Below are 23,331 nucleotides of genomic sequence, written 5' to 3' on the forward strand. Positions count from 1 at the left end.
TGCAAGTGAGTTGGGAGAATTGGATTTTAAAAAATTCGCCCCTTGGCTATTGCAAATGATTGCATGATTTTGGCAAAGGTTTTGGAAAATTAACCAATACTCTCAGCTGCAGGAGATTCATGTTTTTCATTCCACCCCCGTACCCCCACCCTCGACAAAAAATCCGTATGGCAATCACTTTTTTAAAAATCTATATCATTGTCCAAAATGTTTGTTAAATATTTGTGCTGTCTTGAGGGTAGTAACGGAGAAACTAGCTGCAGCAACAGAGCAAGGTGAAAATATACAACTGAAGAATAAAATAAACATTGCATTTTACCAGGGGTGCATTACCTAACAATTTGAAGGTTCTGAGGATTGCTCTAGTAGATTGAAATTAGCAGAATTCAACTATTTTCCCTTGACTTTGTGTTGAAGGTTTGCTGCATGCTCCCACTGAATGTTTTATTCTTTTAACTCCCAAACAGGTGTGTACTATCACAGTGTAAGATGCAGTTGTGCTTTGGGAACTCTCAATGCTGCTTTGCCTGGAACAATTCACTCACTGTGATAATGAGAGGGAAGAACTGGTCATTTAAAATTAATTCTCAGTAGCCACTGCATAGTAAAGTTGACCTTGCTTGCATTTTATTATGAGCAGAAACAATGACTTTCCCCTCAACAGTATCCTTCAGAAAAATAATCATTTGCAAACAGTTATGATTAACTTGAATATCCTTTGTTTGTTTCTGTTGTTAGATATTTCTGTTGGAATGTGGAGTGATAGTTAAATCATCAAGGGAATAAGCTTTGTGGGCGGCACGGTGGCACAGTGGTTAGCACTGCTGCCTCACAGCGCCAGAGACCTGGGTTCAATTCAGGCGACTGACTGTGTGGAGTTTGCACATTCTCCCCGTGTCTGCGTGGGTTTCCTCCGGGTGCTCCGGTTTCCTCCCACATCCAAAGATGTGCAGGGTCAGGTGAATTGGCCATACTAAATTGCCTGTATTGTTAGGTAAGGGGTAAATGTAGGGGTATGGGTGGGTTTCGCTTCGGCGGGTCGGTGTGGACTTGTTGGCCCGAAGGGCCTGTTTCCACACTGCAATCTAATCTAATCTAAAGTCCCTCAGCACCACTATATGAAAGAGAGAAATTAATATGCACAGTTGAAGATGAAGCACCCGGGTTTCATGTTGATGTCAGTTGCCTCACACTGTTGAGTTTAGTAACTGTCTTTGAACCAGTTCTTGATGGCAATACTGTCCCAATTAATGCTTCAAAGAATCAACAGAAAAAGAAAAACTATGCATAAAGTTGTTTATTTACAAATGTTTTTTCATTTTAGTGATTGGTTACACTTGCTTATTATGCTATCCTGAAAGTTCTGAAGTCATAATTGACAGCTGTCTCCTGTATTGCACAGTAGCTAAGCTGATGCCTTATTAAATATGTTGCTAAAACAGAGATAAAAGATTCCACCAGAGATTTTTGTAATATTCATTAATAAATTGCACATCTTTTTAAATAACACAGGACAGAATCATCTTGGTTGTGTCAACTGTTTTGTGGCACCAATCAAGTTTTTCCACTTCATATAAGTAAATTGAGTAACTATGTTGTAATGAGAATATTTGCTTATTTGAAAGACATTTTTTCAAACTCGATATTCAGGAGCATTATAAATGTGTGCAGCAGGTGCAAAGCTTGTCATTCTAATCTGTATAGCCTTTGTGTTGCATTCGTTTTCTGCATTACTGAGTCATAGCTGTAATTACAGAATCATTAAATTCTGAGGTGCTTTTAAAAGGGATTGTTTCTATCTCCTATTTTGTCCTTTGCAGATGTCAAACCCTCTAATATGCTAGTGAACACGCGAGGACAGGTCAAGCTGTGCGATTTTGGAGTAAGCACCCAGGTATGCTCATGGGGACATCTTTATTCAAATCACCTGGCCACATGTCAAAGGGATTCACAACAAAGACCCCTTGTTGAGGGAGAGACTTATTCACATTTAATCTCTGAGTGACTTTCCTCCATCAGAGTATGATTGTTCATTGTTTAATGACAGAAAAATTGCTGATATTGTAATTACTATTTAAAAATAGAACAGGTCATTGATATGCGTATTTGATTTGAAGTGTTTGGCCAGACAATAGAGGGGGCAGAGCGCATGCCGTGTCTGGGGAACTGTGGAGGCCTGCAATAAAAATTAATGTGGAGATCAACAATAGTAGCGGGCATTTACAAGGCGATGCACAAAATTTAATTAATTTCCATTTTTGGCCCTTGAGACACTTGTGGTAGTGACCTGTGAGCTTGCTTTGGTGTTGATTTGAATTGCAGTCGCCCTTTTTTCTCAGTCAAAGATTTTGAAGAAAAAGAAGGTCAGTGGTATATTAAAAGTTGTCAAAGTCTATTCTCCCTGGTGCATTGTATATTCTCCATTTTGTCAAATGTGTAAGCAGACAGCTTGTATCAGGATAGTGTGCTGGTCCCAGGTGACAGAAAATTTTGTTCAGACTGTTAGATGTTCCGAAAACTGACTTTGTTCTAAGTGATTGCAGCTTTTGTAATAGAGTGCCATTAGTTTATTTCTCACCATTCCATTTCGAAGGTCAAGAAACTCTTTTCTGTTTTATCAATGTAATTCTTTTCATAGTTACACACAATTATTATTTAAAAACACCAGAAGATGAGTAGAAATAGACTATTCAGCCCATCAAGTCTGATCAGAATTCAATGAGATAATGGCTAATCTGATGATCCTCAGCTCCACTTTTACCCATGATCCTGGACTCCCTTACTGATTTAAAAATCTGTATGACTCGGCATTGATATAGTTAATAGTCCAAACTCAACAGCCCTCAGCAGTAAACAATTCCACAGATTCACTACACCCATCTCTATTCTGTAAGAAATCACGCAACACTACGTTTCTAAGATTCTATGACACCAGGTTATAATTCAACAGGTCTGTTTGAAATCACAAGCTTTTTGAACTCTGCTCCTTCATCAGGGGAACCTCGATTATCCAAACGAGATGGGGGACACTATTTCATTCGGACAATCAATTACTTGGTTAATCGATTAAATGCCTTTCTTCTGGGGCTCGAAGTTTTTAAAGTCTGCTCCCTGTTCAGGAGACTGCAGCAGCACATAGTGCGTGAGCCCCACTCCCTGCCCACCCCCAACCCCATCCAACACCGCCCCCCCACCTGACCCCAACCCCGTCCAACACCGCCCCCCCACCTGACCCCCAACCCCAGTTCAACACCGCCCTCCCGCCTGCACCCCCAATCTCGTCCAAAACCGCTCCCCCTGCCCCACCCACATTCCCAACCCCGTCCAACACTGCCCCCACCCCGCCCGCCCCCAACCCCGTCCAATACTGCCTCCCCTCACACAACCCCAATCTCATCCAACACCACCTCCCTGTCCATCCCCTAATCCCGTCCAACACCGTTCCCCCCCCCTGCCCCCAACCCCGTCCAACACCACTTCCCTGCCCACCCCCCAACCCTGTCCAACGCCACCTCCCTGCCCACCCCCTAACCCCGTCCTGCACCGCCCCCCAACCCCGTCCAACACCGCTTCCCTGCCTGCCCCCCAACCCCGTCTAACACCTCCTCCCTGCCCACCCCCAACCACATCCAGCACCACCCCCCCAACCTCGTCCAACTCTGCCCCCGCCTGCCCCCAACCCTGTCCAACACCGCGCCCCCGCCTGCCCTCCAACCCCGTCCAACACTGTCCCCCCCCCCGCTTGCCACCTATTTTCCTACTTTAACTATTAGTACAATTCTACTGTACCGTATAGAAGTTCATGTCTTTCACTTTACAGAGGTTGTAGGCCAAAACTTTTGACAAACTGATGATTTTTAAGGCAAGTCATTGAGGAATCATGGCTTATCAGCACTGGCTATCCATTGCCCATTTACAAGAATTAAGCCAGAAGTGAGTGGGTATACGTGTCATGAAAAATTGACAGGCTAGGTCTCCTTTCTCCTGGGGAAAAAAAAGGTGGTTTAATAGAGGTGACTAAGACTTTGAAATTCAGACTGGAACAGAGTGAGTACACAGGGAACATTTCCTGTTTTGGGAAAGAGCATGCATAAGTGTCATCAATATAAGGTAGTCACCATGAAATACAATGGGGAATTCAAAAGCAGTTTCTCTTTGCAAAAAGTAGTGAGCATGTGGAATTTTCTACCGTGGAGTCATAGAAGTAGATAGTATAGTTCCATTTAAGAGGAAATTAGACAAGACAGAGGAGTCTAATTAGACAAGACACATGACTCTAAGAGCAGGACAAAGTCTGGGAAATCTGTGGTGAGCAACTGATCTCTGACGTCCCAAAACCTGTCCACTATCTACAAGGCGCAAGTCAAGAACACCTTGGAATACTCTCCGCTTATGTGGAGAAGACCTGCTCTGCAACACTCAAGAAGCTTGACACCATCCAGGAAGAGGGAGCCATTTGATCAGCACCCTATACACCACCTTCAACATTTTCTTTCTTCCCAAAGGACAGTGGCATCTACAAGATCCACTCAAGATCTGCAAGATAATTCACAAGAATACTTGAAAACCCACAACGTCTGCTATCTAGAGAGACATGAAAATACTACCTGCAAGTCTGTTACCCCCAAAACAAAAGCCATGCACCATCTTGGCTTGAAACTATATTGTCATTCCTTCACTTTAATCAAGTCAAAATCCTGGAACTCCCTTCTCAACAACACTGAGAGTGTACCTACAGTCTAAGCGCTGGAGCTGTTCAAGAAGGTGGCTTGCAGGGGCATTTAGGGATGACCAGTAAATGCTGGCTCAGGCAGTGATGCCCACATCCAGTGAACAAATGAATGCAAAGTATTGATGTTGAAGGTGAATGTATAGCAAGTGGGTTACCATTTCTCATTGGTTACAATAAAAGCAAACTACAGATACTATAAAATATCCATGGGGAGAAAAACAGCATTATTGTTTTAAGTCAAATGTCTTCAGATTTGAATCAACATTAATGGATTCGCTACAACAGTCATTCAGTTTAGAGATTCAGCTGAAAGTCAGAAATATGTTACCACGTTGGACTGACTTATTGGATAAATATCAGTTTTAGTGGTATTTCTTTTTAGATGTGTGTTGATTGTCATATGGTCTCTTATTAACTAATTGCAGAACTGCCATTGCAAAGAGGAAGTACCTTGTGCAGATTGTCATTATTTTTAAGGTTGTGTCAGGAAGGAAGGTTATATTCAAGGTTAGAATATAACGTACATCCTCTGGAACCATACTTGATAAATGTAAAAGGCCAGGGATTTTTTTCATCATAGTATTGTGAGAGAAAAGAGAAAGCGAGAGGGAGAGAACATGGTGTTAGCCAATGAGCTTGTCAAAGTCTTGGTATTAAAGAAATTAAGTACTTGAACTTTTGGAATTTGTTAAGAATAGCAAATTGAACTAGGCAGTTAATAACGGTATGTTACAGACATGAACAAATAAGTCATCATCTCCAGTTGCAACTTTCTGGAGTAGGAAAACTTTGGAACAGAAAATTAGCATGTTCCAAAAAGCTAATATCAAACAAATGTGTTTGGAGTGTCAGACCAGAGAATTTAAAGACTCCTGTTCATATGGCCTTGGTTAAAATTTCCAAATCCATTACGTTTGTGAAATTTTTTGAAGTCAGTAAATTTTATAATTTCTTAGCTGCAAGGCTTAGTACCTTGACCATACCGGGTACTTCATTGCACAGGGGATGACAAGAGTAGTAAAAGGGTCAATGGCAAACGTCAGAGGATTAATATCATTGGATTGAATACATTATTTGGAAATGACAACTATTTTTGTTATACCCTCTTCATACTTGTTCCCATATCAGCTGCTGTGCTCATTTTTACTCAAACCAAACATTGCATAACCTTGGTTTTTTCTGAACGCTAAAATATTTCAAGTTTTAAATTCATCTTTTTTCATCTTTTACTTTCTGTCCCTGTATTCACTGTTTATCAAATGTTTCTTTCCCTCTTTGAATACTTGATTTAATTCTAATTCACCAATTTTAACTCACTCTCCTCCTCTATTATTCAATTTATTTTTCAATCTTTAAATTTTAATTGTTAAGGAGATAAACTGTTGACACTATTGAAAATTCTTAAAATCACAGATGTTCCATTGTCCTTGTTGTTCCATTATCAACTCATACTTCAATACACTTTCAGAGCAAAGAGTTTATAAGCAGAGGGTGAAGGAAAATGTTAAAAAGGGGCATGTTCAATGGTCCACTCAAAATTTGTGTCATTCAAGTTATAATAAATTCCTTGGTATCACTTCACCCTTATAATGTCTTCCAACCATCTCGGTTTCCCCCCATGCCTTTATAGTGTAGTACTGTATAGGTTTAAATACTGTCACAGCAACTGGTAAAATTTACATTAAAATAATAAATTGTAGAATATGAAACTAGTTCTGATAATGGTGTACCTCACAACTATTTTTGATAAAACCCATTTAGTTAACTGATGTCCTTTAGGGAAGGAATACACAATCAATCTCAATTCAACTGCCATTTGTGGAGGAGAGTTCCAAATCTATACCACCTTTGTATGTGTAGAAGTGCTTCCTAACCCCTCTCATAAATGATCTGACCCCTAATTTTTATACTATGCTCTCTAGTTCTAGAATCTCTAAAAAGTGGAAATAATTTATCTACCCTACTTTTTCCTTTTATTATCTTAAGGACTTTAATCAGATTCCCCCTTAGCCTTCTAAATTCTGGAGAATAACGGCCTAATTAGTATAATCTCACCTCATAACTTAACCCCTAAAGTCCAGGTATCATTTTGTTAAACCTACAATGTACTTCCTTCAACGCCAAAATATCCTTCCTCAGGTCTGGTGCCCAGCTCTGCTCATGCTACTCCAAATAGGATCTAACCACTGTTTTGTATAGCTGCAGCATAACTCCTGCCATCTTTATTCTCTAATTCTCTAGACATAAAGACCAGCATTCCATTAGCCTTTGCTAGTCTTGCCAGTGATTCCACAATTCATGTAATAATAGAGAAAGAACTCCATTTCCAACCCCTCTTTCAACATCAATTTCTGAAGAAGTCTCATAACAGACGCAAAGTTAACTTGTCGAGAGTGTGGTGCTGGAATAACTTAGCAGGTCCGGCAGCATCTGATGAGCAGGAGAATCGCGTTTCAGGCTTCAGCCCTTCATCGGGAATGTCATTTGCTTCTTTGATTGTTTAATTATATTATCCAACTCTTCAGTGACAACATCTATTTTTTCTGTACAAAGTACCCTGGGATGTTCATTAAAAGCAAGTTGTTGTTGAAGTTGTGTACATTCAATTGGTTGGCTGAGCCGCTGGTTTGTGATGCAGTGTGATACCAACCGAGTGCATTCAATCTCAAACTTGCTCCTCTCCTGAGCCATGGTGACCCTCAGGTTAAACCCAGCACAACTCGTCTCTCCCTAAGCCATATGGTGACTTCACTTTACTTACATCCTAGACCTTCCCGTTTTTTTCAATTAAGATATATCATTACTGTTTTAGATATTAGAATCTGAAGATGGAAGAACTGTTCAAGATCTTATTGATAATTTGTACTTAAATTACAACACCATTTCTCTTGTAGCTGGTGAATTCAATAGCCAAAACATATGTGGGAACAAATGCCTACATGGCGGTGAGTAAACCTTCTACTGATGTCACAAGTATTAATGATTTTTAAAAAAAATTTAATATAGCTAAAACATAAGTTGGACATTGTACTGAAAACAAAAGATGCTGGAGATCACAACAGATCAGGCAACATTCATGGAGAGAAAGTATTGTGATGTTTCGAGTCTAGATGACTCTTCAGAGCTGATGTGAAGTGTGAAGAAGGCAGCATTTATGCAATAGTAGGGAGTTTGGGGGGGGTGAAAAATGTGCTGGAAAAACACAGCAGGCCAGGCAGCATCCAAGGAGCAGGAGAATCGACGTTTCGGGCATAAGCCCTTCTTCAGGAATGAGGCTGGTGTACCGAGTGGGCTGAGATAAAAGGTAAGATGGGGGGGGGGTTTAGGGGCGGGCCGCTGGGAATACAATAGGTGGAAGGAGGTGAGGGTGATAGGCCGGAGAGTGGTGGGAGCGGAGAGGTCAGGAAGAAGATTGCAGGTCCAGGGGTTAGGACTGAGATAAGGTGGGAGGAGGGGAAATGAGGAAGCTGGAGAAATCTACATTCATCCCGTGTGGTTGGAGGATTCCTAGGCGGAAGATGAGTCGCTCTTCTTCCGGACGTCGTGTGGTCAGGGTCTAGCGATGGAGGAGGCCAAGGACCTGCATGTCCTTGGTGGAGTGGGAGGGGGAATTGAAGTGTTCAGCCACGGGGCGGTTGGGTTGGTTGGTGCAGGTGTCCCAGAGGTGTTCCCTGAAACGTTCCACAAGTAGGCGGGCTGTCTCCCCAATGTAGAGGAGACCACATCGGGTGCAGTGGATACAGTAAATGATGTGTGTGGAGGTGCAGGTGAATTTGCGACGGATATGAAAGGATCCATTGGGGCCTTGGGGGGAGGTGTGGGCGCAAGTTTTGCACTTCTTGCGGTTGCAGGGGAAGGTGCCAGGAGTGGAGGTTGGGTTGGTGGGGGGTGTGGACCTGACGAGGGAGTCGCAGAGGGAGTGATCTCTCCGGAACGCTGATAGGTTTGGGGGGGGTAGCAAGGTTGGAGTGCTGAGGGAGAAAGGATGTTAGTAGTTCAGATTAAGTCATTGGAATGTGAGAATAGCAGAACAACGGTGTGTCTAACTGCCAGACTGGAAAGAACGGACAGTCTGACTGGGGTAGGGAGAAGGGAGACAGGACATGGTAACAGAGAATGTAACAAATAAAGCGAAAAGAAAGGGAAGGAACAGGAGTGGGTTCACAATTTGAAGATGTTCTGCCTTTCTCACATTCCAATGAATTAATCAGAACTATCAACATCCTTTCTCCCCCAGCTCTCCGTCCACCCCATCCCCAACCCAACAACACCTCCTCCCCCACCCCCCATTGCATAAAAGCTGCCTCTTCCACATTTTACATCAGCTCTGGTGACAAGTCATCTAGACTTGAAACATCAGCATACTTTCCTCTGTGGAAGCTATCTGATCCACTGTGATTGCCAACATTTTTGTTTTAGGTACAGATTCCAGCATCTGCAGTAATTTGCTCCTATAAATTGGACAATGTTGTTCTTCGAAGTAAATACAATATCTTTTGCAATTTATTCTATCTGTTTTCTGCTGTTAAGCAAAATATAATCAACCTATTTATGTACTGGAAAAAAGTGGTCAAAATCAGGCAACTAGTTGTAGAGAAATGTGTATATACGTGTATGTCAAAATTTGTAAATCATGATGAATTCAGATGTGCATTTATCTGAAATCTGTATTTCTACCACTGTCATTGCCAAAGGATTGCGGCAGGGAAGGTGGTTCGGTTGTCATTGGAATCTATTTTTAGTTGTAAATTTGTCAGTTTCATTTCCAACATGACATTTAAAATTTACCAACCAGTAACCTAGAAAAGGAATGAAACAGTAAATACTAAATAAATCAGAATTAACTTGCAAAAAATGATTAAATTCTTAGCCACCGACCTGCTTAAACTGTGGCAAGAATGGCTTTGGCTTTATCACATGCTGTAGAATGAGCACCCAAATGTTTCATTTTGTAATTATTCTTGTGTATTACATTGTATTGAAGCTTTAGTCCTCCAGTTCAACATATTTTATCCCATATATGTACTACCTTGTAGTATTAAATTACAGCTTTATTTCTCTTAGGCTGTGTAAGTTATGTTATTAAATGTTTTGCATAAGTTGGATACTTAGGCTGTGTAAGTTAGGTTATTAAATGTTTTGCATAAGTTGGATACTTCTTATCCATGACGCTTAATACCTGCTCTCTATTTTCTGTCAACATTTACCAATGTGACAACATTTCCAGCTCGGCGAACAGAACCACAGCAACGAGCACCCGAGCTACAAATCTTCTCACAATGTGAATTGTTGTGTCATACTTCCATCTTAATTATCCTTCATTAAATGTCATGATTTGGTAAAATAGGGCAAAGTCAGCATGGTTTCAACAAGGGGAGGTCAGGGAGGCCTGCAGAAGGATTTGGATAGATTAAGAGAGTGGGCAAAGAAGTGGCAAATGGAATTCAATGTGGAAAGTGTGAGGTCATGCACTTGGTAAGAATAATATAATCATGGACTATTTTCTAAATGGGGAGAAAATTCAAAAATCTGAAGTGCAAAGAGACTTAGGAATTCTAATCCAGGGTTCTCTCGGTAAATTTGTAGGTTGAGTCAGTAATTGGGAAAGCAAATGCAATGTTGGCATTTATTTTGAGAGGACATGAATATGAAAGCAGGAATGTATTTCTGAGGCTCTATAAGGCTCTGGTCAGACCACGGTGGAGGGGGTGGAATCTAATTGAAACATACAGAATACTGAATGGTCTGGGCAGAGTGGATGTTGGGAAGATGTTTCCATTGGTAGGAGAGACTGGGACCTGAGGGCACAACCTTAGCGTAAGGGGAAGACCTTTTAGAATGGAGATAAGGAGAAACTTCTTTAGCCAGAGAGTGTTGAATGTATGGCATTCACTGCCACAGAAGGCTGTGGTGGCCAGGTCATTGAGTATGGTGCTGGAACAGCACACCAGGTCAGGCAGCGTCTGAGAAGTAGGCAAATTGATGTTTCGGGCAACTGCCCTTCATCAGGAATGCAGGAGAATCAACGTTTTGGGCATAAGCCCTTCATCAGAAAGTCCTCACTTTCTCTTGAGAAACTTATCAACCATGATTGAATGGCGGAGCAGACTTGATGTGCTGAACGGCCTAATTTCTGCTCCTATGTCTTATGGTCTTAATTTTGCCATGTCTGGCCACAAAGTGACTTTGTGGATTAGGTCTCTTTCACAACTTTACTGTCTTCTAGCATGTGTAAAAAATACATTTATCAATCAACTGTTTATAGTGCCAAAGACCATTTAAAATTTATTGAAATTATAAACCTCAAAATCAGGATGTGTTAAAATCTGTTTTTCATCAGAAGTGTCAAAGTAACTGCATAAATTTAAAGAAAGAATAGTCTATTGTACTTATAAGAGAAACTAGAGACATCAATTTTGCAAGGCATAATATTCATAAACATAGTAATTTGACATTCTGTTTATTTCACCCTCACCATTTAAAAGTGTATTGCTGCTACTTCATAATTACAATTGTCTGCTTCCTAATTTCTTCCCATTTATAGAATTCTGTAGTTAAAATGGCAGCTATAAAAAGTGCTAATCATACTGTGAAACTGTATACTAAATGCTCAGTGAAGCGTTAAAAACACATAATATTACTATTAAGTTTAATAAAGGAGGACATGCCAATTGCAACACCAGGCACACCTAAAAATGAGGAGTCAACACGGTGAAGCTGCAAACCACTTATTTACCAAATGGCTTAGGCAGCAAATGATAGGGCTAAGCAATTCACATTTGAAGTTCATTCTCTTATTATATTGAAGCTTTTCCTGTCTAACTCAGTCATGAATGGTGGTGGGCAATTAAACAACTCACTGGAGGAGGAGGCTGCACAGATAGCCCGATTCTTAATCTGGGAGCCTCGCACATCAGGACAAAAATCAAGGCTAGAAGTACCAAGTGAATGATCCCTCTTGGCCTCTTCCAAAGGTCCCCAATGTCACAGATGCCAGTCTTTAGCCAGTTTGATTCACTCCATGTAATATCAAGAAATCTCTGAAGGCATCAGATAGGCATATTTGACATCATTCCAAGAGTAGTACTGAATAAACATACTCCAGAGTTTGCTGTTCCTCTAATCAAGGTGTTCCAATACAGCTACAGCACTAACATCTACCTGAAAATGTGGAAAGTTGCACGGGTGTGCCCTGTACACAAGAGCAGGACATAGCCAACTTGGCCAGTTACTGCTCCATGAATCTACTCTTGATCGTCTGTAAAGTGATGGAAGGTGTCATTAACAGTGCTATCAAACACTTGCTCAGCAATAACCTGATCACTGCTTAGTTTGGTTTCTGCCAGGGCCATTCAGCTGCTGACTTCATTACAGTCTTGGTTTAAAGGAACTGAATTCTTGAGGTGATATGAGAGTGACTGCCTTTGGCATCAAGGTTACATTTGACTGATTGTGGCATTAGGAAATCTAACAAAACTCCACTGATTAGACTCCTGTCTGACACAAATGAGGGTGGCTGTGACTTTGTGAGATCTGTCAACTCAGCTGAAGGGCATTTCTGCAGGAGTTCCCAAATGTAGACCTAGTCCAGCTATCTTCACTTGCTTCATTAATGACCTTCTCTCTATCATAAAGTCAGAACTGGACATTTTGGTAATTGCACAATGTTTAGCACCATTTGAGACACTGCTGTAGGCCAAGCCCACATGCAGCAGGACCTGGATAATATATACACTTGGGCTGATAAGTGGCAAGTAACATCTATGCCACACAAATGTCAGGCTTTGACCATCTGTAACAAGAGAGAATCCAACCATTGCCCCTTGACACACAAGTACATTACCATCACTGAATCCCTTCACAATCAACATCCTTGAATTTACCACTGACCAGAAACTGAAGCGAACCTCCCATAAAAAATCTGTGGCTACAAGAACAGGTCAGAGGCCAGGGTTCTGCAGCAAGTAACTCAGCTCTTGAATCCTCCAAGCATGTCCACCATCTACACAAGTCAAGAGTGTGATGGAATACTCCTCAATTGCCTGGATGAATGTAGCTCTGACAGTTCTGAAGAAGCATGAAATCATCCAGGGCAAAGCTTCCACTTGACTGGTGCCACATCCATAAACATTCACTCCTTCCACCAGAACACACAGTATCAGGAATATGTACCATTTACAAGGTGTATTGCAAAAATTCACCAAGACTTCTTCCAAACCCATGACTGTTGCCATTAAAATGTACAAGGCAGTAGATACTTGGAAATACCACCACCTGCAAAATCCCCTGCCAAGCAAATCTCACCCTGGCTCGGAAAAATATCACCATTTTTTCATTATGGCTGGGTGAAACTCCTCCTTAATGGCATTGTGCAACCACTAACACCAAAATGGACTGAAGCGGTTTAAGAATATCAGCTTGCCATCACCTTCTCAAGGGCAATTAAAAATGGGCTACAATGCTGGCCAGCCAATCCTGCCCTATTCCCATGAACAAAAACTGGTTGGAGAAGGAATACTAGAGGGAGGGCTTTGGGGGCAATGGAACCTGAACAAGGCAGATGGGTTGCACCTGAACTGGGATGGGGCCAGCATCCTGGCTTTTGGGGAAGTTTCAAACTAATTTGGCAGCAAAAGTTTGGTGTCTTGAAAGAAGGTCCAGCAGGGACAATGCGCAGCAAAATTTGAAGAGACAGCAAAGGAGTCGAGAATGCATTAAAAGTATAGGCCAGTTAAGGCACAAGGGAGTTTGGCATGATGAAGTGGTACTTCTTTCAATGCAGGAAGTCTGATGAACAAGGCAAATGAGTTGAGAACAAAATTAGAACATGGGGGTGCAAGATAATTACTATCACTGAAACAGGATCCTGAAAGAGGGACAGGATTGGCAGGGCAATATTCCTGACGTGCATTATTCCTGATGAAGGGCTCTTGCCCGAAACATTGATTCTCCTGCTCCCCGGATGTTGCCTGACCTGCTGTGCTTTTCCAACCCCACACTCTCGACTCTGAACTCCAGCATCTGCAGTCCTCACTTTCTCCTTGGGCAATATTTCAGCATGTGGAGCCTTCAGGCAAGATGGGGAAGGAGGTAAAAGAGGAGAGATGAGTCCAGATTAGAGTGGTGCTGGAAAAGCACAGCAGTTCAGGCAGCATCCGAGGAGCAGTAAAATCAGCAGTAAAAGAGGAGAGAGTGTCGCAATATTGATTCGGGATTAAATTTACAGTGGTAAAGAGAGATGACATTTTAGAAGGTTTCTCAAACGGATATCACTTAAAAAAACCAAAGAGGAGCAATCACTTGCTGGGAGTATACCATAGCCCCCTAACGGTCCAAGAGAAATAGGAGGAGTAGCTATCAAGAGCAAGAAGTATGCAAATATCAGCAAAGTGTAAATGTAATAAGGTAGTCATAGTAGAGGATTTCAACTACTCCAGCGTTAGCTGGAGGATTCATAGTGTGAAAGATTTAGAGGGAGCAGAGTTCTTAAATATATCCAGGACATCTTTTTTAAGCCAGTATTTTGATGGCCCCACAGAGAGAGGGAGTCCTGGAGTTAAATTTAGGCAATGGATTAGGGCAAATGGCTCCTCTATCAATAGGGAGAACATTTTGCAGATAGCTATCATAACTCAGTTAGATTCAAGATTGTTATGGAAAAGGACTAACGTTGGACTAAAATCAAATTTCTAAACTGGGGAAGGTTGGTTTAATTAAGATCATGTATGTTTTGGCCAGAGTGGATTGTAGCCAGATAACATTTAGGTAAATCTGTGACAGAGCAGTGGGGTGCATTCAAGAAGGAAGTAGGGAAAGGGTAGGGCCAACATGTTCCAACAATGACAAAGGGTGAACCCTTGATATCAAGGTATATACAGGATTGGATAAAAAGAAAAAGGAAGGCTTTTGACAAATACTGAGCACAAACCTTAGAGGATTGCAGAGAATGCAAGGGGAAACTTGAAAAGAAAATTAAGACAGCAAGATAAAGGCATGAAAGAATAATGGCAGACAAAATAAAGGAAAATTCTAAGTTATTTTACATGTACACTAAGGATAAAAGGTAACTAAGGAAAGAGGAAACCTGATAAGCATGACAGTGGAAATTTGAGTGAAGCTAGAGGACATAAGTACAGTTCTGAATGAATACTTTGTGTCAGGGTTCACTAGTGATAGGGACAACGTGTGTATAGAAATCAGGGACAAGGACTGTGATATATTTAAAGAAGTGACCAAATGTGTGGATGAAGGTACTGCATTTGATCTAATCAACTTGGACTTCAGCAAGGCTTTAGATAAGCTCCCGCGTGAGAGACTGAAAGGTAAGTGCTTCTGGAATCCAAGTAAATTTGGCTAATTGAATCCAGAACTGGGTGAGTGGAAGGCAGGGAGCAGATGGTGTTGCCCATGAAGTGTTTTTGTGACTGAAAGCCAGTGTCCATTGCATTTCAACAGTGATTAGTGTTGGGGCTCTTGCTGGTTATGATATATATGAATGATGTAGACTTGAATGTACGAGGGTTGATCAGTCAGTTTGCAGAGGATAAGAAAAATGGTGGAGTGGTAAATAGTGAGGAGGATCACTTCAGATTACTGGTAGACATAAATGGGCTGATCAGTGGGAAATAAAATTAAATCTGGATAAATGTGAGGTGATGCGCTTGGGCATGCATGATGACCTTGGAAAGCACTTAGGATCAGTGGGACCTTGTTGTGTATGTTCACTAGTCCCTTAAGTTAGCAGGACAATTAGATAAAGTGGTTAAGAAGGCAAATGGGATTCTTGCCTTTCTTAGCTAAGGCATATGTTTAACTGCATTGAGGTTATGCTGCAACTATATAAAAGGTTAGTTAGACCACAACTACAGTACCATGTACAGTTCTGGAATTAACATTATAGAAGGGATGTGATTGCACTGGAGAGGGTGCAGAGTAGATTTACTGGGATATTGCCGGGTACAGAAAGCTTTAGTTATGAAGAGAGATTTGGTATACTGACGTTGTTTTCCTTAGAGCAGAGGAGCCTGGGGTTGGTCATTGGTAGGTGGGGGGGCGGGGGGTATGGGGGGGGAGTGGAGTATTATGATTGAGATGCATAAAATTATGAACGACATAGACAGGGCAGACAAGAAGAAATGTTTCCCCAGGGGCATAGATTTAAGGTAAAGGGCAAGAACTTTCAAGGTGATGTGAGGAAAGCATATTTGCTCAGTGGCTGGTGGGAATCTCTGCTTGTAGGATTGGAGAGGCAGAACCCTTGTAGCATTTAAGAAGTAGGGATTGCATTGTGCGTTTAAAAAGACATACAAGGCTATGGGTGAAGTGTTGAAACATTAGATGTTTTGACCAATACAGACTCAATGCACCAAGAAACTTTTGTCTGTGTTGTAGATTCAGAATGATGCAACAGCAGTTTCGACACTCGCTGATGACACTATTGAAGGTCCAACCTTCTCAACCTCAACCCGTGCCTAAAGCACGGTGACTCTCAGGGTTAAACTTTTCTCCAGTTTTCTCTCTCTCTCTCTCTCTAATGAAAGTGCGATCTTATAGTCCTCTGGAACTATGGCAACTTTACCTTTTGAGTGAAGGTAATTAAAAACAAGTTCAAACTGAGCCTTAATATCACACTCACCCTGTGACAGTAATAAAGGTAAACTATCTTTCTCATTCTTCTAAATCAGCCAATAGCTGCCTTTGAAAGGTTGACTACGTCATCCTTCCCCCATAACTTTCCACTATTGTCCAGTTAGGTAAGAACGTACTTATCTATTTGCATTTTTATGTATTTAATTGTAAACAGAGAATACCCTGCATTGCTTCTCTTTCCACTTGTGCATTGTTACCTCTTATGTTCTGTAAGGTTCTAACTTAGCCTTCTATTCTTGGGGACAGCTTCAAAAGTTGCACTGTCAGTTTTTACATTAATGCTAATGAGAGCGCTACCTCACCTGAAATGTTGACTTCTCTACCTCCTGATGCTGCCTGACTTACTGTGTTCTAGCAGCCTCCTGCCTGTCTACTTCACTACCAGCTCTCCTGATGCCTTCACATTATCTCAAAGTTATCTGCCTGCTTGTCCGATGTCCAATACTGGATGAGCAACGTTCTCCTCTAAAGAAATAAGTCCGACTCTTTGTTTACAATCTCCGATATGTGGTGGTGAATTTGAATTTAGTAAAAATCTGGAATTAAGAGTCTAATTAAGATCATGAATCTATTGTCGATTGTTGTAAAAAACCCATCTAGTTCACTAATGTCCTTTCGGGAAGGAAAATGCTGTTCTTACCTGGTCTGTAACTGTCGACCTATATCAGTGTGATTGACTCTTAATTGCTCAGAGGACAATTAAGAATGGGCAATAAATACTGGCCTAACCGGTGATGTACTCATCCCTTGAATTAATAATTTTAAAAAAGCCCATTTTCTAACCATTGACGCCATCTGTTCTGCATCAGTGGGTAACCCAGACTGTTGACAACTTTGGTATTATTATTTGACACAGAGGTAAGCTTCCAACCACATAAACAGGTTATTATTAAAGTCATCTACTTCCACTTCTGTAATTTTGCCCAACTCTATTTGAACCCCTCATCCATCTCTTTACTTCTAAACTTGACTATTCCAGTGCATTTCAGGTTGCCTCCCTTCTACCGCCATACATTTGAGACCATGGAATACATACTGTTCATGTTGTTATTAACACCAAGTCCTGTTCATTTACACTGAATCCTGTTCACTCATGTTTTCTGATCATCCCTCTGTGGCCTTGCTTTTGCCGATAATCCCCTCCTGCCCCACAACCATCCAAGATGCCTCTAATTCTGGCATCTTGACCTTCCCAATTTTAATTGCTTAATTGTAGATGGACATGTCTTTAGCTGTATCTGCTCATGAATTCCCTCAATGTTGGCCCTGTGGCAAGAGATGGTGCCACAGAGTGGAAACTTCACTGGGCCCAAGGTAGGACTTGAGGCAGTGGTGGCAGCACCAGTTTTTAAGATGGTGGCAATGGCTGGTCGGTACTGGTCAGGCAATGTGGTAGGCCCAAATCAGTACTCTTGGAAAATTGAGTACTGCAGTGATTGCATCAGCAGTGTTGTAGGCCCAGCAGGGGAGCAGTAGCGGCAGTGGTGATCCCTAAATGAGACTTATGGAATGGACTGTGATGTTGGTGCATCGGTGGGCACAGAGCCCCCTGTGAAGTAACCACCACCACCTCCTCCCACCGGCCACCCTGTGCGATGTCAAGCAGAGCACAAGAAATGAGGAAGTTTTTAGTTCTATTCTAATATATTTTGTAACTGAAAATGGTGTCAGAGGGTGGCAACATATTATACTTTACTGTATTTACTTGTTAAATTTAAATGAAATAAAAACCCTTTCTTGAAGACACTCCTTAAAACTTTTCTCTCTGGCCAAGCTGTTGGTTATCTGCCCAAATGTCTCTTTTCGTGCCTCTACATCAAATTTTGCTTTAAAACGCTTCTGACTAGCATTTTGCGACATGTGCAAGTTGTTGTTGTTGTACCCCTGCATGTCCTTAAAAAGTGAGGTGGACAGAAAGCAGGGAATTATAAACTGATTAGCCTGACACTGGTCATGAGAAAAATATTAGAGTCCATTGTGAAAGTTTTAATAGTAGGGTACTTGGAAGATACAGACAGGATTGGACAGTGTCAACATAGATTTATGAAAAAAAAACATACTTGACGAACATACAGGAATTTTTCAAGAACAGAGGGAGCGCAATGAAGGTTTACCAGATCGATTCATGGGGATTGCAACTAACATGAACAGAGACTGGATCACTTAGGACCATACGCAATAGAGTTTAGAAGAATGGGGATCTCAAATAAAGCAATAGAATTCAAACAGTACTAGACAGGATAAATGCAGGAAGGATATTCCTGATGAACAGGGAATCTAGAACTAGGTGTCACAGTTTAGGGATATGGGATAGACCATTTAGGACTGAGATGAGGAGAAACTTCTTCACCCAGAGAGTGGTGAGCCTGTGGAATTCTCTGCCACAGAAAATGATGAGGCCAAAAAATTGATGTTTTCAAGAATGAGTTAGATATAGTTCTTAGGGCTAAAATTATCAAAAAGTATGGGGAGAAATTGGGAACAGCGTTTGGAGTCGAATGCTCAGTCATTATCGTATCGAATTGCAGAATAAACTGAAAGGACCAAATCGCTGACTCCTGTTCCTATTTTCTATGTTTCAATATAAATAATTGCTATTTTGGAAAGATATAAAGATGGTCAGTGCCCATAGAACTGGATCTCTACTTCAGTCTGTTTCTTCAATAGAGATGAGGAAGAAAGGCAAGCTTCTTTCTTTTTTGAGAAGAGCAAAATGTTTCTGGGACCTTCAGCTGACAATCTATCAAACGCAAAGTTATATCCCACCATTGCACAGAAAATCAGTTGAGTACCTGTAGAAATAAATTAACAAACCCCAAGTTTGTACTTACTTGCTGGATTATGTCAAATCTTTCAGGGTGTTTAATTAGATTTGAGACTTAAGTATTAAACATAAACATGTATATTATTAGTGATATTTTCTGTTGTCCATTTGTGCAAGTAATAAGAATATTATCTTCCCAACAATCTAATCTTAGTGTAGTTTATTGAATGAAAAGGGGTTGAGAAAAGCACAGCTGGGCAAATCAGTAAAGCTTACTTCAAACACAAGTCCCTTTTTATATGATGGGCTTTTACAGCTTTCTGTTGTTACTTTGAGTGAAGAGTAGCTCATGAAAATCCAGCTTAAAAACATCCTTGCCAATTAATTGAATTACTGTGGCTTTCTTTGATATTGAATTGCTGTGATTTTTTTGAGTACTTTTCCAAATATCTTATCAAGCCTAACTGATTTTGTTTTGTTTTATTTTACCATGTTCACAACTTCACTGAAATGACACAGAATGTTTCTTGTAATTTGAGGTACTATTATATGTATAAAGGCATATAATATTGGTCTGGAAGATTAAACACCTTATTATGGTTATGCATGGAGTAGGAAGTCAACAAGATTGGATACATGCATGTGTCCTAGAGTCATCTAGCATAGAAATAGACCCTTCAGTTCAACCAGTCCATGGGAACATAATCCCAGATTAAACTAGTCCTACTTGCCTGCTCCTGGCCCATATCCCTCCAAACCATTTCTATTTGTGTACTTACCTAAATATCTTTTCAATATTGTAATTGTATCCACACCAACCACTTCCTCAGGAAGTTCATTCCACACGCGACCCACCCTTTGTGTAAAAGATTTGCCCCTCATGTCTTTTATAAATCTCTCCACTCACCTTAAAAATGTGCCCTGTAGACTTGAAATCTCCCATCCTAGGGAAAAGACAACTACCATTAACTATATCTATACCCCTCATTATTGTATGAACTTCTATAAGGTTGCTTCTCAACCTCCTACACTCCAGTGAAAAAATTACCAGCCTATCCAGCCTTCCTTTATAGCTCAAACCTTCAATACCCAGCAACATCCTGGTAAATCTCTTCTGAACTCTCTCCAGCATTATAATATCCTTCTTATAACTGGGTGACCATAACTGGACACATTATTCCAGAGAGGCCTCACCAATGTCCTGTACAACTTCAACATGGCTTCCCAATTCCTATACTCAAACCAAGCATAAATGCTGCAGCTTTTTGAAGTCTATCTTCCTCAAATTTTTACTGGCACCTAATTACTTAGAATGTAAACTAGAGTTGTAGTTGTTTTGAAAATAAATATAAGTTGTGTACTAACTGTTGAATTGGCTATGAATTGTGTACTTGCGATTTCCCACATACGAAATTCCTGGTCTCATTTATGCTTTTGGCGACAGTCTTTAAATAAAGATATTTCCACAGTGAGAGGGGAAACATTACAATAAGTGGCTGGATTAGATTTGGGTAATTCTAGAGATGATGAAGGAGGGGTATTATGAAGTTAGTGGAAAGCCTGAGACAGGATTATATGCTTAGATTATTAAAAGATCATCATCTAAGTCAAAACTCATTTGAGATGAATCCTTAATGAAGAATTCCCACTGGTGTGAATCCCAGTAAGCTTCAAAGGGTTGAATAAAAATGTTGCTGTAGGTCTAAACAATTGATCACCCTGGCTTATAAGAGTAGGAGTTGGAATGGTGTTCCTGCCTCTGGACCAGAAGTCCTGGGTTCAAGTCTCACCTGCTCCAGAGATGTGTCTGAACAAGTTTATTAAAATTAGTGGGGAATGTTGTGACTTAAGGATAGTGTCCCTATCTCTGAGCCAGGAGAACCAGGTTGCTTAGAAGGTTTGCTGGAAGGCGCAGTGGTAGAGCTCTTAGTATGGCTTAGAAAGTTCTGATTTATTCCCACCTGACCAAGATGATGTTGCATAATGTTGGATACAAAATTGGGTTTAAGGTAGAAGATGGAGGGTGATTGTTTTTTGGGCTGGAGTCCTGTGACCAGCAGTGTGCTGCAAGGATTGATGCTGGGTCCACTGCTTTTTGTAATTTATTTAAGTCATTTTGATGTGAATATAGGAGGAATGGTTAATTTGCAGACAACAGCAAATCTGTTGGTTTAGCGAACAGTGAAGAGGGTTATCTCAGAGTGCAACAGGACCTTGATCAGATGGGCCAGAGAGCTGAGGAATAGCAGGTGGAGTTTAATTTAGAAGGAAGATGTTACATTTTGGTAAGGCATATCAGGAGATGGCTTATATAATTAATGGTAGTGTTCTGGGGAATGTTGCTGAACGAAGCGTCTTTGGAGTACAGATTCAAAGTTCCTTGAAGGTGAAGTTTCAGGTAGACAGAGTAGTGAAGAAGGCATTTGGTATGCTTATCTTTATTGGTCAGTACATTGAGTGTAGGATTTGGGATGTCATGTTGCAGCTGTACAGGACATTAGTTAGGCCACTTTTGGAATACTGTATTCAGTTCTGGTCTCACTGCTATAAGAAGGATGTTGTTAAACTTGAGAGGGTACAGGAAAGATCAACAAGGATGTTGCCAGGTTTGGAGGGTTTAAACTATAAGTAGAGGCTGAATAGGCTAAGGATACTTCCTCTGGAATATCAGAAGCTGAGGGTTGACCTAATAGAGGTTTTTAAAATCATAAGGGGCATGGTTAGGGTGAAAAGCCTAGGTCTTTTTCCCTGGGTAGGGGAGTCCAAAACTAGAGGGCATAGGTTTAAGGTGAAAGGGAAAAGTTTAAAAGGGACCTAAGGGGCAACTTTATCACGCAGAGGGTGGTGCAACTAGAGGCAATAGTGGAGGCTCGTTCAATTGCAACATTTGAAAGGCATCTGGATGGGTACATGAATAGGAACAGTTTAGAGGCATATGGGCCAAATGCTGGCATATGGGACTCAATTAGTTTAGGATATCTGGTCAGCATGGATTAGTTGATTCAAAGGGTCTGTTTCTGCGCTGTACAACTCTGTGACTCTCTATGACTCTCTGAAGTGGTTGATGAGAAAATATCTATAAAAGTCATCTTTTCACATTTTCAGAACGTAAATGTTGGTGGAAGATGTAGTATTTATACTCTATCCAAAGTTGTGCTGAGCAAAAAGCGATGGGACTTCTTCTCAACTTGCTGTAGTCTTTATTTGTAGTAGTTTGATTCAATCAAGTGGCTATTTAACTTTTTTCTCATTTATTCATTCATGCAATGTGATCCATGCTGGTATGTCTTCCATAGCACCTTTGGCTTTTTCCTTAACATAAGAACTGTGAGCAAGCGTAGGCCACCTGGCCCTTTGAGTCTGATCCGCCATTCAATAAGATAATGGCTGATCTTTTCATGGCCTCAGCTCCACTTACCCATTCTCTCACCATAACTTTTAATTCCTTTACTGTTCAAAAGATTATCTATCTTAGCTTTAAAAACATTTACTGAGGCAGCCTCAACGACTTCACTGGGCAGGGAATTCCACAAATTCACAATCCTTTGAGTGAAAAAGTTCCTCCTTAATTCAGTCCTAGGTCTGCTACCCCTAATTTTGAGGCTATGCCCACTTATTCTTGTTTAATGTTCCAGTGGAAACATCCTCCCTGCTTCTATCTTATCTGTTCCCTTCATAATTTTAGATATTTCTATAAAATCCCCTCTCATTCTTCTAAATTCCAGTGAATATAATCCCAGTCAACTCAGTCTGCCCTCATAAGCCAACCCTCTCAACTCCAGAATCAACCTAGTGAATCTCCTCTGCACGCACCCCATTGCCTTACAACCAAAATTGCACACAGTACTCCAGATGTGGCTTCACCAGCACCCTATTCAATTGTAACATAACCTCCCTGCTTTTAAACTCAATCTCTCTAGCAGTGAAAGACAAAATTCCATTTGCCTTCTTAATTACCTGTTGCACCTTCAAAACAGCCTTCTGCAGTTAATGCACAAGGACACTCAGATCCCTCCCCCCTGCAGCATGCTGCAATTTTTACCATTCAAATAATAGTCTTTTTTACTGTTATTCCTATCACAATGGATGACTTCACATTTATCAACATTGTCCACCATCTGCCAGACCTTTGCCCACTCATTTAAATTATCTATATCCCTTTGCAAACTTCCAGAGTCCTCTGCAC

General features: G+C 40.9%; 1 protein-coding gene across 9 annotated transcripts in view; it reads left to right on the top strand.

The window, feature by feature from the left end:
• Positions 1 to 23,331, top strand: part of map2k5 (mitogen-activated protein kinase kinase 5) — a 379,209-nt gene that overhangs the window by 230,737 nt on the left and 125,141 nt on the right. For 7 of the 9 annotated variants that reach the window (XM_087981145.1, XM_087981146.1, XM_087981147.1 and 4 more), the window contains 2 exons: positions 1,821 to 1,894; positions 7,627 to 7,677. The exons of the other annotated variants lie outside the window; for them this stretch is intronic. In XM_087981145.1, the coding sequence (XP_087837271.1) occupies positions 1,821 to 1,894; positions 7,627 to 7,677 (125 nt within the window). The remainder of the gene's footprint in view (positions 1 to 1,820; positions 1,895 to 7,626; positions 7,678 to 23,331) is intronic. 9 annotated transcript variants of the gene reach the window in all.

Source organism: Chiloscyllium plagiosum, unplaced genomic scaffold, assembly GCF_037043375.1.
Source record: "Chiloscyllium plagiosum isolate Xiang-an unplaced genomic scaffold, Cpla_swu_hap1 HiC_scaffold_39, whole genome shotgun sequence".
Taxonomy (NCBI): domain Eukaryota; kingdom Metazoa; phylum Chordata; class Chondrichthyes; order Orectolobiformes; family Hemiscylliidae; genus Chiloscyllium; species Chiloscyllium plagiosum.